Source organism: Accipiter gentilis, chromosome 29, assembly GCF_929443795.1.
Source record: "Accipiter gentilis chromosome 29, bAccGen1.1, whole genome shotgun sequence".
Classification (NCBI taxonomy): Eukaryota; Metazoa; Chordata; class Aves; order Accipitriformes; family Accipitridae; genus Astur; species Astur gentilis.
Window position 1 is genome coordinate 2,654,658 of NC_064908.1, and position 15,540 is coordinate 2,670,197.

A 15,540-nucleotide genomic window follows, 5' to 3' on the forward strand; every position below is an offset into this window, starting at 1 on the left:
TTCTGACACATTTCTGAATCTTACAGCCAGCGGACACAAATGACCAAACAAGTAATAGATGGAACTACCCAGGACAGACAGCTTCACAACTGTGTGCCACTGCTCTGACAAAATACCGCCCACAGACCCAGCAGCCTTGTAGTTATTTTTTTCCCTTATTCCAACTCTTGACCAAATTAACAACATGTACATTTGGGACTCAAACCTTGCAGGGTAACATATTCCAAAAGCAAGATGCTTTTCTGCCAGGAGCTATCTGCTGCTACTGTAAGTGAAATCAGGAGCCTGAGCAGCATTAGCCCTCTCTCTGCAAAGCAAAGTGAAACTGATGCTCAGTAACAGGTTTTAGCATATTTTGGGCAATGCCCTGGACTTGACCAGAAAAGCATGGACATTTAATTCAGGAATTCAAGTGAAAGTTTTATGTGCTGATAAAATCACCTGTCCAATTCAGGCTACACTCAATAGCTAGGATATTTGAGGTCGATTTGGTCCAGGCACAACTTTATAAAGCCTATCTAAAGTACAAACAGCTCAAAAACCAGGGGCAGGGGTCAGTGAGGAAAACGCATTAGAACAAACAAACAAATTTAAAAAACACTGCAGTATCACAGCCAGCATATTTAATTCACATGAAGCATGACACCACATAGGATTCTGTTCAATTAGGGTAAAAAATTCCGCATTAAAAATTCACTCTAAATCTCAAAATAGGAAGTAAGCTATATACAACTTTCCCAACAGTGAAAGCTGAATACAAAAGCATTTCTGATGAGATGTTTCATATCATGTAATATAAAGGAAATCACCTCAATTTTCACCAGGTATAACAACAAAATAAACTGAAAAAGACCAATCATAATGCAGAGGAAAATTGTAGTTCAAGATGCCATTTCTTTAGTGCCATCCTAAAGGCACATGCAGAATATGCGCAGCTTATAGTTACAAGAACACTTTCACTGTAAAGGAAAAGAAAAAAATACTTAAGACAATTACAGCTCTATAGATACGCAGAATAACTCTTCTCCAACCTGTCAAATAGCTATGCTTGGGAGTCGTGCTTTCCCGACAACATAGCACAATATGCGTTTTAAATGAGAACTCAAGTAAATGACATCAAAGCTGTACAGAAAGCAAACTAAAATGGTGCCTACTTAATGGCTTTCACAAAAAGAGCTTCTAGTGGAAAGGCAAAGCGGATATATCCCCATAACCCTCCAAACACAAGAAAAACAAAACAACAAAAACACGATAATGGCCCGACCCAAATAATGCTAAAAGTGACGTTGCACTTTGGGTGGAGGCAGACCCAGACGGATCCTCTCAGACCAATCTGTCCAAAGCAGAAATGATTCAGATGCCAAGGCTGCTTTTGCTTGGTGTTTTCCCCAGCTGCTACCCTGACAGTAAAACCCACCAAGCTTGTGCACTGGCCAGATGTCAGCTACAAAAGCCATGTGGCTGTGGCTTTGTGCTGGCCACCTACTCACTGGGCTGATGTCTCCATGCCATGCAGCCTGCACCAGGCCCTTCTTCACCCACAGGTCCTCTCCTGCATCCCCCTTCCTGTGAAAAGCACCTGTGTCCCTTCCTCCAGCCAGGAGTCAGTAGTAAATCAGAAGGCTTTGAATCCATGAAACCACATTTGATACACATTAGTCATCCCAACCCAAACATCTGAGCAGGGAACAACCAAAACAGTACAGTCAGATCTACCTGTAAATAATGTTTCAAGCTGGTGAGACAGCTGATTGTCAATAAGGACATCTTTAAATTTTAACGAGTCCCATCAGCTTTGTATCTAGGGATTCTGCCCCGCCAAACGGCACAGCTCCATTTAGAAGTACTATTGGCCTTATTTCTGTCCTGTTTTGAAGTAATAGTAGCAGAGGTACAACACTCTTAAATCCTGCACTGAATATGTGTAGGATATTGAAAACAGAGAGCTGCAATGGTAAATCACAGCGTTTAACAGATTAGAAACAGTTATACTTGAAAAAACAGACCAAAGCCACCGAGGCTGAAGGAAATTCTGGCTTTGTCCATTAGACCAGGTGTACAGCTGTGCCCACCTTCCCAAGAAAAGTACTCCTTTTAGACATGCAAATTTTTACCATTCCAATCCCTATTGACAACACAGGACCTACCAGGAATTACTGAAATGAAGCTAGCAACCAGGCTGTGTAGAAAAAATGAAATGGGTTCTGTGTTTAACACAAACTTGGGAAACGTTTTATTCTGACATTCACAGCAGTGCTATATCAGCTCTCTTTTTGTATTCCTATCCTTGTGACCACATCTACAGGGGAAAAAGGGCAAAAACAAAAGGCAAATACTCTACTTGAATTGCTGGTCTTTGGTGCTCCTAGTTTTAGCCAGGAATCTCTCAGCCAACTTCTCCAAATTCCTTGAGTAATCCATCTCAATTTCTGCCTTCTTGCGGAAGAAATCCTGCAAGTCCTGCAGTAACTGGACCCGAAGCTCACACTGTTGGTCAAGGCATTTCAGCTGCTCTACCAACTGGGCACGGATCTCTGTAACAAATAAAAGCACTAAAGATTAAACAAAATCCCATTAGAAAAAACACCATAAAAATTCTCCAGTAGAATATAGTTTAAAATATGTTCCCTCATTAGTGGTATGTCAGCAAAGCGCAATTATGATTAACTATATCTGCAGACAGAAATATTGCGATTGCATCTTGGATGCACCAGTTGCAGGAAATCTATCCAATAACCTGCAATCTGGTGCACAGACCTACAAGCAAAGCTCTACTGCTGAACAGTGCATCAATTACGAGTGTCAAGTGCATTTTTGGCATCAAGAAGAAGTGGTCACTGCCTAAAAATGTACTGAATCTCAGTCTGGAAAAAGGACTGAATGCTGCAATACCCCACGTCAGCTCAGAAAATCACTTCAGGGAATTTCTATCAAATTCCTTCGCAGACTACTCTTGATGCAGAAACAAGACATTGCACATACTGGGGCACTCCCCAAAGGCACCAACTTCGGATTATTCAGTTAGTTACTGAGACTCCAGCTGTGCAGCTCTCATTATAAACCAAGCCATCAAAATAAAGACACCCCTTTGGAGAGCCAACATGATAGCACTTCCCACTAGGGAATTATCTCCAGGAAGGCTATTTTTCTTTTTAAAATATGTGCAAGTAACTTATCTATGTCTAAAGGACCCATAAAGCACACAGGTATAGGTGTTAGTAGTATTATTATGCATAATTATTACTGAAGACATCTATTTGTATTAACACAATATTTTACAAACACTTTTCAAACATTTTACAAATATGAAAACTTCTCACACTAGCCCTTCAAGCCCAGGTGGTGTTCTCCTTATCTTACTGATTGCGAATTTGAGGGACAGAATAGTGAAATGACTTGCTCTCCATCAAGCAGGGCAAGAAAACGTAGCAGAAGCATGTCAATCTCGGAGTATAAAAATGCAGAAATATTCAGTGATGCAGCTAATAGAGGTTATTTGGCTTTTATACAGGCAATAAATTCAACATGAAAACAATAAAATATGCACTTTCATCTAAAGGTCTTTGAGCACTCAAACCGTAGAGATGCCCGCTATTGCTTGACTATTATTGCTGCTCTTTCCAAAGGTTTTCAGAGGTGTATTGTTCCAAGCTGAATTCAGAATCAGCAATAAAATAAGTAACATTCAGGTTTTCAGCATGCACAGCTTTGTTTATATCTATGCATTGCAACTGCAGGCACCCACAATTTCGTCACCACAACTGAAGATGGGTAAGTATCATTTTCCAAATGCAATTTTTTAATCAACTACTTCATTGCTAATTCCTGAGATACGCAGTTATAGAGGCCAGCTTGGCCTCCTCTGTACACTTGTCCCTTTGCCCAGAAAAAGCATACCATCTGGACCTCCAAGCGCTTTACTCTTGCCATGCACTATGAGTATCAGTTGCCTTGAATTGTGCTCACATCTGTGGGAACAAACAGTTTCAGGGGGTCCAGGATTTGCAATGAAGAAAGCACGCATCTTTATTTTAGGAACCCCAAAACACATGTATACAAATACAGCTCCTAGTTAGGCTTGCCAAAAAAAAAAAAAAAAAATCTGCAAAAATGTGGGGTTTCCAGGCTTGAAGATGACCTTGATTAGCACTTTCATTTGGTAGTACCACTTCTCTGAGAATGTAGTAACCAGGGTCTTCTGTAGCTTTCACTGTGAGAAGAAAATACAGGCAGCAAGGTCGTAACATAGAATGAAACTGAGTAGTCGAAACCGCGACGTGTGGGCAAAGCTGGTCAAGCTTATTTTTTTCTCAGGAGAGAATTTTAGAAAACAGAAAACTTCCTTCATCAGGAAATAGAACTACAAGCAAATACACAGGCCTGAGTTGTCCACATACTTCTCTAATCAAAACCACTTCAGCACGCCCATTTCTCCGGGCTGAGGGAAGCCCCAGCTACGGTTCCCTCTCCAGCCGAGGCGGCCGAAGCAGGAAGGGTGCGGGTTCACCCCTGGGCAGGGACCAGCACCATCTGGTCCTGCTGCCGTGGCTGGCTGCAAGGGCACTGCAGAAGCAAGCCCAGAGGGGGAAACCTCTGCCCTACAGCGCTCGCAAGGGCACAACCCTCGGTCCACAGGGAAGGCGGCACAGGGAGGCGTGAGCAACGCTAGGTAAAACCTGCATACTGCGTTTCTTGCAAATTGTGAGATTTCTTTCTTTGTGAGATTTCTTTGTTGCTTGCTCGGTTCCAGCTAGCAGAAGTATTTCAGGATCGACAGGGGCTGGGAGGGGCACGGGGAACGAACGAATGCTTACACACGTTAAGTCCACTAGCACTTATTTAAAAATTTGCTGCTGATGCTCAACGTATGCTATATACATCATCTTCATTCAGCTCAGTCCCCAATTACAAAACTACTCATGGATTTGCAAAACTCTGCACAAGTGACATGTTTAGCCACGTGCAATGCAAACAAGACAACCCCATTCTACCTGAGGCTTTGTCATTAAGACTTTCATAAAGAAAAGGTGAGGTAGCTAGACAATAATAGCACCAAAATGCACAGTAACGTAGTGTTTCCTTGCTGCGATGAATCAGTCTGCCTAGTCCTTAACCTAACACTCATCTGCAAGTCTGACATTCAAGAAAGAACATCCTTCAAGGCAAGAAGTATTAGAAAGCTCTTCCTCCCTTTGTGTCTTCTCCTCCACCCTTTCCTCAGCAGAAGGGATGGTCCCAACATAGAAACAACTCTGTGACCTTTTCAGAAGTCATTGGGCAAAGACATTCATTTTAATAAGCTGTGGCTTAGTTCCTAGGCCCGTGAAAAGGTATCACACATAGAAAATACTTGAGCAGATGTGGCATTTTCTGCTAAGCGGATAAAGAAAGAGGCACAGAATTCAAATGCAGCAAATATCTTCCTTGTATATGATGCACCTATCTGTGCATTTAGGGCTTGATCATCTGCACAGTGTTATTTTTCAGAAAAAGTCAGCTACCCTATTAGTATGGATGAACAGTAGGCACTATGTTTAAAAAGAGGATTGAGGTAGGAATAGAAAACACCAGGTACAGCTCAGACAGGTAATGGTGTGGCCACCTACCCTTCTCCGTGCTACAACTGATGGAGCTTTTATGAGGGTGACAACCTGGCAACTCTGACATTCTCCAATCAGTCACGTTCTCGACTGAGAATCTAGCTCCAGGAGAAAAAGTAGAAATACAAAGGACCAGTTCCAAAAAACTAGTAGTTCTCAAAGACTAGAAGATCAGTAGAGCACATGTATTTTAATTACAAAATTACAACGAAGCTCAAACTCTTGGTTCTCAAGGTGGGATACTTCACACACAGCTCTCCTGCTAAACAGCAGCAAGAACTAGTAACCTTTTCCTTTAGTAAGAAATGTGATATCAGCACTTTTTCTTTATAAATAAACTCAGTGTTTTTTGAGGGGAGCAGTGACAGCTGATCGGGCTGCCTGCAAGGGAACAATAAGCTATTCAGTTCCAGCTTATCGAGTCTGTGGCGCTGGGCTGGAGAAGGGCAACCTTGCTCATCTTTCAAAAACACACCACACAGTTCTTTGCCACAAAATAAAATCAAGAATGCAGGAATTTCCTGAGGCTTATTGGGCTTTCTAGAGTATAAAGTATCTGCTTGTTTTCCTATTGCTTACACAAGCAAAAGTTGGGGTTTTTTTTCAGACTTACTCCGAGAACATACCACGGCAGAGTCAGAGGCTGTGCATGCTCTAACCCACAGGTCACCCTATTACACAGGACCTTTTTATGTCTGCAGTCACAACAACCACTTTAATTTTGAATTCATTGCTTTCGCTTCTTTTAATTTACACAGGTTATTAGGTTAACAGCCACTTTAAACACCAAAAAGCCTTCCACCTCCTTTCCTTTCCTAAAACTTGTAGACCTTAGCGATCCCACCCACTGTGGTCATTCAAGACAAGGAACAACCTCCTGAAGACTGTGCTCCTGCTGCCAATGCTTCAAGTGCCTGAAGGTGAATAAGCACATTTAATTCAAGGTCAAGATGCCTGTAGTAAAATTACAATTAAACACCAGGTATTCTTATTCTCACACTAAGCCTTGCCCTGTATTGCAGAATCCTTTCTATTGTATTTCAAGCTCACCTGGCTGACAGCTACCTATTTAAAACGTCCCTAGTAGCAACAAAAAAGTTTTCCATCCGTTTAAAACAAAGCAGTTATTCACTTCCATCACCAGATCATAAAGTCACCTAGGTCACAGCGGGACAGAGTATTGTATAATGCTAGACAGTTGCATAATTTTACTTTTACTCTTTCTGCAACTACCTGTCCAACATTCCCTGTAGCACTCAGCAGGCATGTCTATTTTTTAATGAATTCAAGGGGTAAAGAAGGATCTTCTACCTCCTGTATTTTAGTCACATTTGTCATTCTCGATGTTTATCATCTATTTGACTTTTTTCCTTTTTAAACTTTGAAGCATATAAAGTATTGATAGGCACAAATGATATTGCATTATCATGAAGGTAACTGTCCCTGAATAAAATTATGGTATTTAAGCGATAGTCCCTCTAATACTTCTATGGAAAGGTCATTGCCAGTAGTTTTCATCATAGGCAAGTTAAGAGACACATTACATTTTAAGATACCACCATACTCAGTCATTTCTTTAACAAATCCAGCTGATCTTCAGGAATTGATTGTTCCTGCTTGAAAAAGCCCATAAACTAGACTAGTGTCTATGTGGCTAGTTACATGACAAACCCGAGGTCCCAAAACACTCCTACCCTACAATCTTGGGAAGGATCCAGTAAACAAAATTAATAGTAGGTTATCCTTACTTTTTAAAACCGATACTTTTTTTACACTTGAGCAGATTATAAGAATTGTGGTGCAATTATGAACCTCTACTGAACAGTGGGGGCTTCTCAAACTACACCAAAGAGGACAGGGTTTATGCAAAGCTTCTGGCAAGAATATGCACTATCATAAAATACTTACACCCAGAGCAGGCAGATACATACACTCTGACTGGAACTATACCTTGCTTTTCTGCAGCATGCAATGTTCAGCTTCTAAAAAAGAATTTACCAAAATTATTTTTTTAGGCTTAAGCATCCTATCAACTAAAGTTGGAAGTACAGAAACAAATTCCTGTACCAACTTATTCTTCAGTAGGTCATGCACAGAGCTAGAAGGACAAACTCAGACCCAGGAGACTTCCTTGCCCAGTCGTCTCACGCACTCTGAGCAACGTTCCTGCTCCAAGCAGGATCATCTCCCTAGGCAGGGTTTCAACTCTTTCCAGTGATAAGCTTTAAGTGCTCTGACTGGATAGCAACACGGTGAATCACAGCCTGCGCAGCACAGAGCACCAGGAGAAGGCACAAGCAACCCGAGCTGCTTTTCAGTATCTAGCTGCATCTCCATGTATCTGCGCTGTAGGTTTCTCAGGATGTTCCCACCCCTATCCCAAATGCCATGCTGTATAAAAAGATGACAAGCTTGGGAAAGGAGTGGGATGACAACAAAACAGCACCAACAACCCCCAGCTCCCGCCCAGATTAAACAGCAATCCTCTCACCCACACAAATCCGCTCCAACTGGCAGAGCTGAACTCCAAAACCGTCCACGCTCTTGCCTTGACTTAGTGGTCCCCCACGGCTGCTTTGCAAGGAGCGGTCCTCCTCCCATGTTAATGCCATATAAGCTCAATACAAACAGGAGGCACGTCGAAATCAAAGCAAAACAGAATCAAACCACAAATGGGAAGGTGGAAGTCAGCAGATTCAAAACCTTCACGTGTAGCTCAGTTACCCCTGACTTTTCAGGACCCCCACCCAGCATATAAGAAGCAATTACACAGAAAGACTGGAAGACACCAAGCATTAAATTGCACGCACAGCTCCAACGCAGTCTTATCTTTCAGGCATATGAAAGACAAAGCAACCCAAAATGAACAAAATCTCCACTTCATAGAGAAGCCTGGAGCAGTAATTTTAGATCTTGCACCTTGTCTGTGATGAGTTTGTTAAATTCCCGTCTCCTAAAAGCTGCCACACATGCAGGTGCTGAACAACAGAGTAAGACAGCAGTGGCACAGGCATCCACCTGCCTTATTTTGTAAACCCTGTGGAAGTTTATGTTAAGATTATAGTTTAGTTTGAAGTTAACACTCCATTCAGTTTCAAAAAATTAAAAACAAGCAACAACACAGCTTCAACTAAAATTTAAAACCATTTAAATATATAAATAAGTTTTGGAGAATGCTTTGGATTACATATTTTGACATATTCCCATTACGTTATTAATTCCTAGGAATTGTTCACATTTGCTCTACCATCATATATAAGTAAGGCTGTACTCCAAAAGTGAAAGACTTTGTAGTTTGGGGAAAACAGACTCAATATTTTTTTTAGTATATGATTACAACAAGGGCTGTGCCAAATGACAGACAATAGCCCAACAACCCTGACTACGGCTGGGAGGTTTAATGACTTAGAAAAGTCTTTATACAGTAACAGCAAGAACTTCACGGAACAAAATGCGCTGCGAGCTGAAAGCTGTTGATCATCACAGCCTTAAAAATTTCACTGGTATCTAAAAACCAGGCTTTGAAGGGAAAATGATATAACAGGAGGAAATACAGTCTTTTGTTAAAGACCAAAGCCAGGAGGGAGATTCAGGTTCAGATTGATAATCTTGTCAGAAACTGCATGCCCTGGAAGAGGTAAATTTTCCCTTAAAAACCAGAATATTCCTTACCTATTTGAGAAATATTAGCATTGGGTAATACACGTTGACAAGAATCCCTTTATAGTTATAAATATATAAACAAAATTGTAGGCGTTAGTACCTGAAATTCTTTCTAATACAGATTGATAAAATCATTTTGAGGTGTAAGATGAGTGCATAAAGTTTTGCATTGGTGAAGTAAAAGAAGAGGATGCAAGACATGCTTAAAAGCAAAAATTAAGGCTAGTCTCAGTGAAGTACTGAGGACGCTCATTTTTTATTTTCATAACTACATCATAATATATTTGCATCACTAATTACTTGGGTCTACCAGCTTTTCTAGGCATAACAAAACCATCACTTAAATGAGCAAGGCAGACGATGCTTTCTGCCTTTATTACAGTTGTGTAACATCTCCATCGCAACTGGTAGCTTGAAAATTTTATAACTTTAAGCACCCTTCAACTAGAATCCCATTGAACGCAGCAAGCCTACACATTGGTTTTCCATACCCGTACGAAAAAAGTCATCTGCAATTCAGACTGTGAACTGATGCAAGGCTTCAGATCTGCAAAGCTTTTAAGCAAATGCTCAAAATTATGCAATTAAACATGTTTACAAAGTTGCCAAGGCATTTAATCCATGGAGAATTCAAATTAAATATTTAGATTTTTTTTTTCTTTTTGTCTAATGAAATAGCCATGAAAGTGTCCTTTACTTTTATCAAAACACAGTCCACGCTGTTGACTTTTCAGGGAGGATGTTTAAAAACAGAATCCAGATTAAATTACCCTGTGCAGGGATTCACTGCCCTAATTCCAATGGCAGAGTGTGGGTAACTCCTCCCGTATGCACAAGCCAAGTCCTCATCTTTGTAACTAATCCATAGTGCACATAAAACCCCTGATAAAGATAACATGTCTAAGTACATCGGACTGTATTATACTTTAGGTTCTACAACTGTTTATTCAAAACAATAAAAAAAGTTTATCAATACATTTCAAATAAGTGAAAACCCAAAACTTAAATGCAGGAGCATTACAACTACTTCTGCCTACAGGAAGTTTCACAGCTATTTTAGGATTGTCTACTCAGTTAAAGGTTTCCCCCAGATGATATCAAGCTAAAAAAACCTCAGACAAACCTTTTCTTATGCTTTCCCACTTTTTGAATGCTGGATAAAATACTATAGGCAAGGAGTAAAACTACATTTTATCACTGGTTTGCAGCATGGATTTATGTAATAAACAATTTAAAAGTCATTCTGACACATGGACTATTAGCTTAATCAAAAGCAACACACACACACTCTAGATCACATTTTTAGTACTCAGAAAATAGTTCAAGCTGATGAGCTCTTTGTAGCCTCCAGTAACGAGCATCCCAAGTGCCTGTGCGCTCTGGGAGGCAGAAATTGCTTTGGGCCCATTAAGCAACCTGAAATAATATGTTCTCGAAACAACTTTTTAATACTTATTTGAACAGCTTCCTCTCATGCAGGGTGACGAAGCCAACACTGCAGAGATAGCCAAAAATTTGGTGAACATCTTTAACATAAGGTTTGGGGGTTTTTCCTGCTTTAAATGCCCTTTCTGCTTGTGGCCCAGGGCAAACCAAGTCTCCCTGAAGCACCAGACTCTCAGGTATTTTTCACCACACTCTTCTCCTGACTGCTCAAACCTTTCTCCCAGAAAGAAGAGATTCTTTCCTCAAACCCTGCTGTGTTAATTACAAAAAAAGGTGGTTAGCAGTGCAAGGAGCCTGGACGTGTGCTCCCAGGTATAGGAAGTCAACAACAGGGAATAAATGCAGTAAGGAATAAAGCTAAACACATGCTGCACACATTTTCAATCAAATAACTCACAATTTCTCAGGAAACCAAGGCTGGCTACGAGTAAAACGTAAGTTTCTGGATCCTTTTTGGGAGAGAGAACAGGAGTGGGGATTTCCACTGGGTATTGCACGAGGCGCTCACACTCCAGGAAAGAAGTTTAACTCCTGCTCCTCCACCAGCCCTCGGACCACCCTATGTTCCCCGACCACCCGCCGTTTCCAACACTTGCTGTGCTGTCCAGGACACCATTAACACCACTATTTAACATTTCAAACACCACAAAAAAGTTATGAAGGAATGAAGTATCAAGTCCAGCAAAGGCTCACAAGCAGTGATCAATCCTGGGCTTCCCCATGGAGCATCAGAGTGTGAGAATTAATGAGACTGACCAAAAAGTGTGGGAAATGTACAGAAACACCCTTCAGAAGTCATGTTAATTTATTTGCAAGCAATGAGCAGCCTGGGTGTGGACAGATGGAGGGAGGGGAGCCAGGTACGCATGGCTCTTCATTTCAAAACAGGAGGAGATTTGAATGAAGAATGTTGTACTGCAGTGTTTCACACTGCACAAAGGAAGTTAAATTCCTCTGTAAAGGGAGAGGCTGGTGCTTGCTTTCAACAGAAACGTCTGTCTATTCTAGAATGGAAACCCATCAGGAAGAAACAGCAGAACAGGTCCGTGAGACAAAAGCAGAGTCAAGACGCTGCTGACCCAGATGAGCTCTGCCAGCATGGGGTGCGCCAGCACTCGCCCCGTGGTTCGGAAATGCCCCAGCCCCATGCAAGATGAGGGCTGTGGGACACCCCTCTGCTCCAGACCAGCTTCATTCAAGACAGAAAAAAATAAAGATGAAAAACAAGCAGCTAGAGCTACGTCCTGAAATCACCATGAAGCAGATGTAGGATCATTCTGCATTTCATCGTTCTGTAGTGTGCTAGTACTTCTCCTATGCATTACACAAAACACACAAAAAACCCAAAACAAACTGAAAAAGTGGATGGTAAAATGCAGAATTATCTGTATTATCTTTGGTTTTAGTTCAGATGCAACAAAATACAAAGTGGGCTGGTTACCTCTGTTTTGCTCAGTCGATGAAGAACCAGCCTTGGTGTATGTCATTAGCTACCTGACACCAGAAGTTAAAAGAGGAATTTTCTACTCCTAACTCCTGCAGCCCTGCTTAAGGCTTTTATACACCCAAATTCACAGGCAATGTTAGGTACCTGCAGTGCCACTGCCTCTTCCTACTGTCCAAGTAGGACAACTAATTTCCATTCCAAACACTCCTACTCCTTTAATAAATAATTAAGCCTGTGCCTTGCTTTCTCCATTTATAAAGCTACACAGGATACCTGACACGAGAGCTCTGTGAACACTTAGTAAAACTTAAGCCTAAACAGCATCCAGCAGCTGCAGAAACATTCACTTCCCGCTCCCCAAAACACACCCCTCGAGTGACAGATGGCAGAACTTCTTTTCAAGAGAGCTCAAAAATATTTGGGTGTAACTGAAATATTGTCTTTCACTCTTTTTGCCCACAATGTATCAGTACGCAAATTCAGAAAGGTGGATTTTAGAGTAAGGAGAAAGACGACTTTTTGGGTTTTTTTCTTTTTACCAATTTTAAAAATTATTTCTCCTGTGTATGGTTTGTATTGTTTGCTATAGTTTCTGCTGTGCTTTCCTGGCCTATTTTAAAAATAGTTTCTTTGCAGCTCCACAGCAGCCCTTCGCGACCACTGTTCTTCCTCCTGAAGTCTGCTCCACGGCTGCACAACTAGAAGAGCTGTTTAATAGCCACAGCTCCAGCCCAAGACTTTACATACGTCTTCATTCTGAGCGTTAAGATTTCCTCTACCAGTGGCAATTCAAACAGAAGTGAAACAACTGCTTCTTTCGCCTTCCAAATTTTTGTTCTTGAAGTGTTTCATCTGCATTATGTCAAATATTGTGAGGGGTTTATTTCAGTGGTGGAAAAGCACTAAACTGAATTGAATTATTCATCAGAAATGTGTAATGCGATCATTATTTCTGGCATTTGCCGTATGTTCTCACTGCTTCAATTCACTTCAGGAATCCCAAATTAAACTCACTATACATCACTAGACTACCACATTCATATGCATGCACACACAGAAACGTCTATAGGTGAGAAACTGGCATCCATACACACACAGATGCATGAAATCCTCCATAGTGCTAATTGTTTCCTTGGGAAGAGAGTTCAGGGATGGACCAAGTTCTCCAGACCCAATCCCCAGACACGTTTGGTCCTACTGCAAAAACCTTAGTTAATTTGACACTATAAAGTTCCATTTCTCCATCTGTCAAGGGTGCTCCAAAGGTTAAGTAAAGTAAGGAAGTGCTGAAAGATACTGGGATGCAAGAACCCAGAAGCAGCAATGTAAAAAATTATTACTTTTTCCCAATTTGTAAGACTTGATATTTACGCTCTTACACACGAGCCCTTCATGCAAAGTAACATCAAATGTATTTTTCAAATCAATTAAATTGATAGAACAAAAGTAGCAATTAACAAGTTACATGTTTTAATATTGTCATGGTTTAATCCCAGCCAGCAACTAAGCATGACATAGTTGCTTACTCAATTCCCCCCCCACCCAGTGGGATGGGGGAGAAAATCAGGGGAAAAAAGTAAAACTCATGGGTTGAAATAAATGCAGTTTAATAGGACAGAAAGGAAGAAAATAATAATGATGATGATAATAAAATGACAATAATAATAATAAAAGGATTGGAATATACAAAACAAGTGATGCACAATGCAATTGCTCACCACTTGCCAACCGATGCCCAGTTAGTTCCCGAGCAGCAATGTGCCCCGCAGCCAACTCCCCCCAGTTTATACACTGGACATGACGCCACATGGGATGGAATACCCCTTTGGCCAGTTTGGGTCAGCTGCCCTGGCTGTGTCCCCTCCCAGCTCCCTGTGCCCCTCCAGCCTTCCTGCTGGCTGGGCATGAGAAGCTGAAAAGTCCTTGACTTGGTATAAACACTACTTAGCTACAACTGAAAACATCAGTGTGTTATCAACATAATTCTCATACTAAATCCAAAACATAACACAACACTGTACCAGCTACTGGAAAGAAAATTAACTTTATCCCAGCCAAAACCAGGACAAGTATCTTCAAGGAAAGGAAAATCCTTTGGTGAATTATGTCATATATTTAGAGAAACAAACAGAATGATTAATGCTGGTGTCTAATTTAATTTCACTTCAGGATTTCTTCTCCTCCCTCTCCTCTTGGGTAACTAACACGTTAACATGCATAAACAATCGAGAAATAAATGAAGAGAAACAAAAAGGGACATGTAAACACTCCTCAAGCACAGCAGAGTAAGCTAAATTTCAAAAATCACTTCCAGTAGACTGCCAGCTTCCACAGTTGTCTCTGGCAGCTAGGGGAAAAACAGATAAATGTGGGGTTGTTTTTTTAATTTTAATTTGTTTTTTTTAATTGCATCAACAATCATCCTTGCTTTGTGTTTAAGCTGACATTTTGAAGAACCAACACCAATTTACCTGGAATATTTCATAAAGGTACAAAATAAGCAAACAGGAAAAGGCTTCATTTTAAAATCAGGTAACTATGTAACAGTGAAAGATAACCTTGGGTTAGTACCACTACTCCAGAGGCATCCTGAAGCTGCCATGGAAACGAATACCTTTTCCTGGTACCTCCAATACGTTCCTCTCCTGGTCCTCAGTCTCATGTAGATAAACCACATTTTGGAGCTGCCGCAGCCCAAAAGGTGACATCAGATCTGAAACCCTCCCGCCTCCTTGCACACCTCCCAGCTCCTGTAGCTGAGGGTCCCCAGGAGATCCGAGGCTGGATGTGCTCCTGGCTGACCATCACATCGCAGCAGGGACAGACCCACCTGGTCGGTCGCGAATAACCCAGCGAGTGCCCAAGCCCGCCGCAGGCCAGCAGCCCGGAGACTTGTACAAGTGAACCATGAAGGATCTCTGCTGCCCTCCTCCTTATGTTCCTGTTTCCCTTCCCGCTGGAACACCGGGTAAGGCTCTCAGTCCATCGAGAAGGAAGATGACTGTCCAAAGAAGTCAACAAGGCGAGTCAAATATATTTCAGCAGCCCAATGTAGTCATCACTGCCTCCCTGTCAGTCCCAGCAGAGACACTGCTGTGCGTGTTTCTGGGAGGTTTTGAGAACCATTAATTAACCATAAGCATTCCAGGAGAGGTGAATAACAAGCATCATTGCAGACATTTCACAGATGACTTCAACGAGATCAAAAAGGTCTGAGTTATTTGCCCGCGGTACCAGTGGACACTGATGACAGAGCTAGTTTCCACCAGAGCAGCCTCTTATTTTCCCCACTGTAATAAGTAATTCCTGCCATTAAACCAAAACCATTACGTGAAATCAAAGTAACGCCTCTTTAAACTGGCATGAGAGTTTACAATAAATCAG

General features: G+C 41.4%; 1 protein-coding gene across 7 annotated transcripts in view; it reads right to left on the bottom strand.

Moving 5' to 3' along the window:
- Nucleotides 1-15,540, bottom strand: part of SRGAP2 (SLIT-ROBO Rho GTPase activating protein 2) — a 115,288-nt gene that overhangs the window by 74,645 nt on the left and 25,103 nt on the right. For 4 of the 7 annotated variants that reach the window (XM_049832233.1, XM_049832234.1, XM_049832235.1 and 1 more), the window contains one exon: nucleotides 2,342-2,534. The exons of 1 other annotated variant lie outside the window; for it this stretch is intronic. In XM_049832233.1, coding sequence (XP_049688190.1) covers nucleotides 2,342-2,534 — 193 coding nt within the window. Of the gene's footprint in view, nucleotides 1-2,341; nucleotides 2,535-7,508; nucleotides 7,545-14,986; nucleotides 15,016-15,540 lie in introns of those variants that run through there. 2 more of the 7 variants (XM_049832232.1, XM_049832236.1) reach the window with 2 other exon arrangements.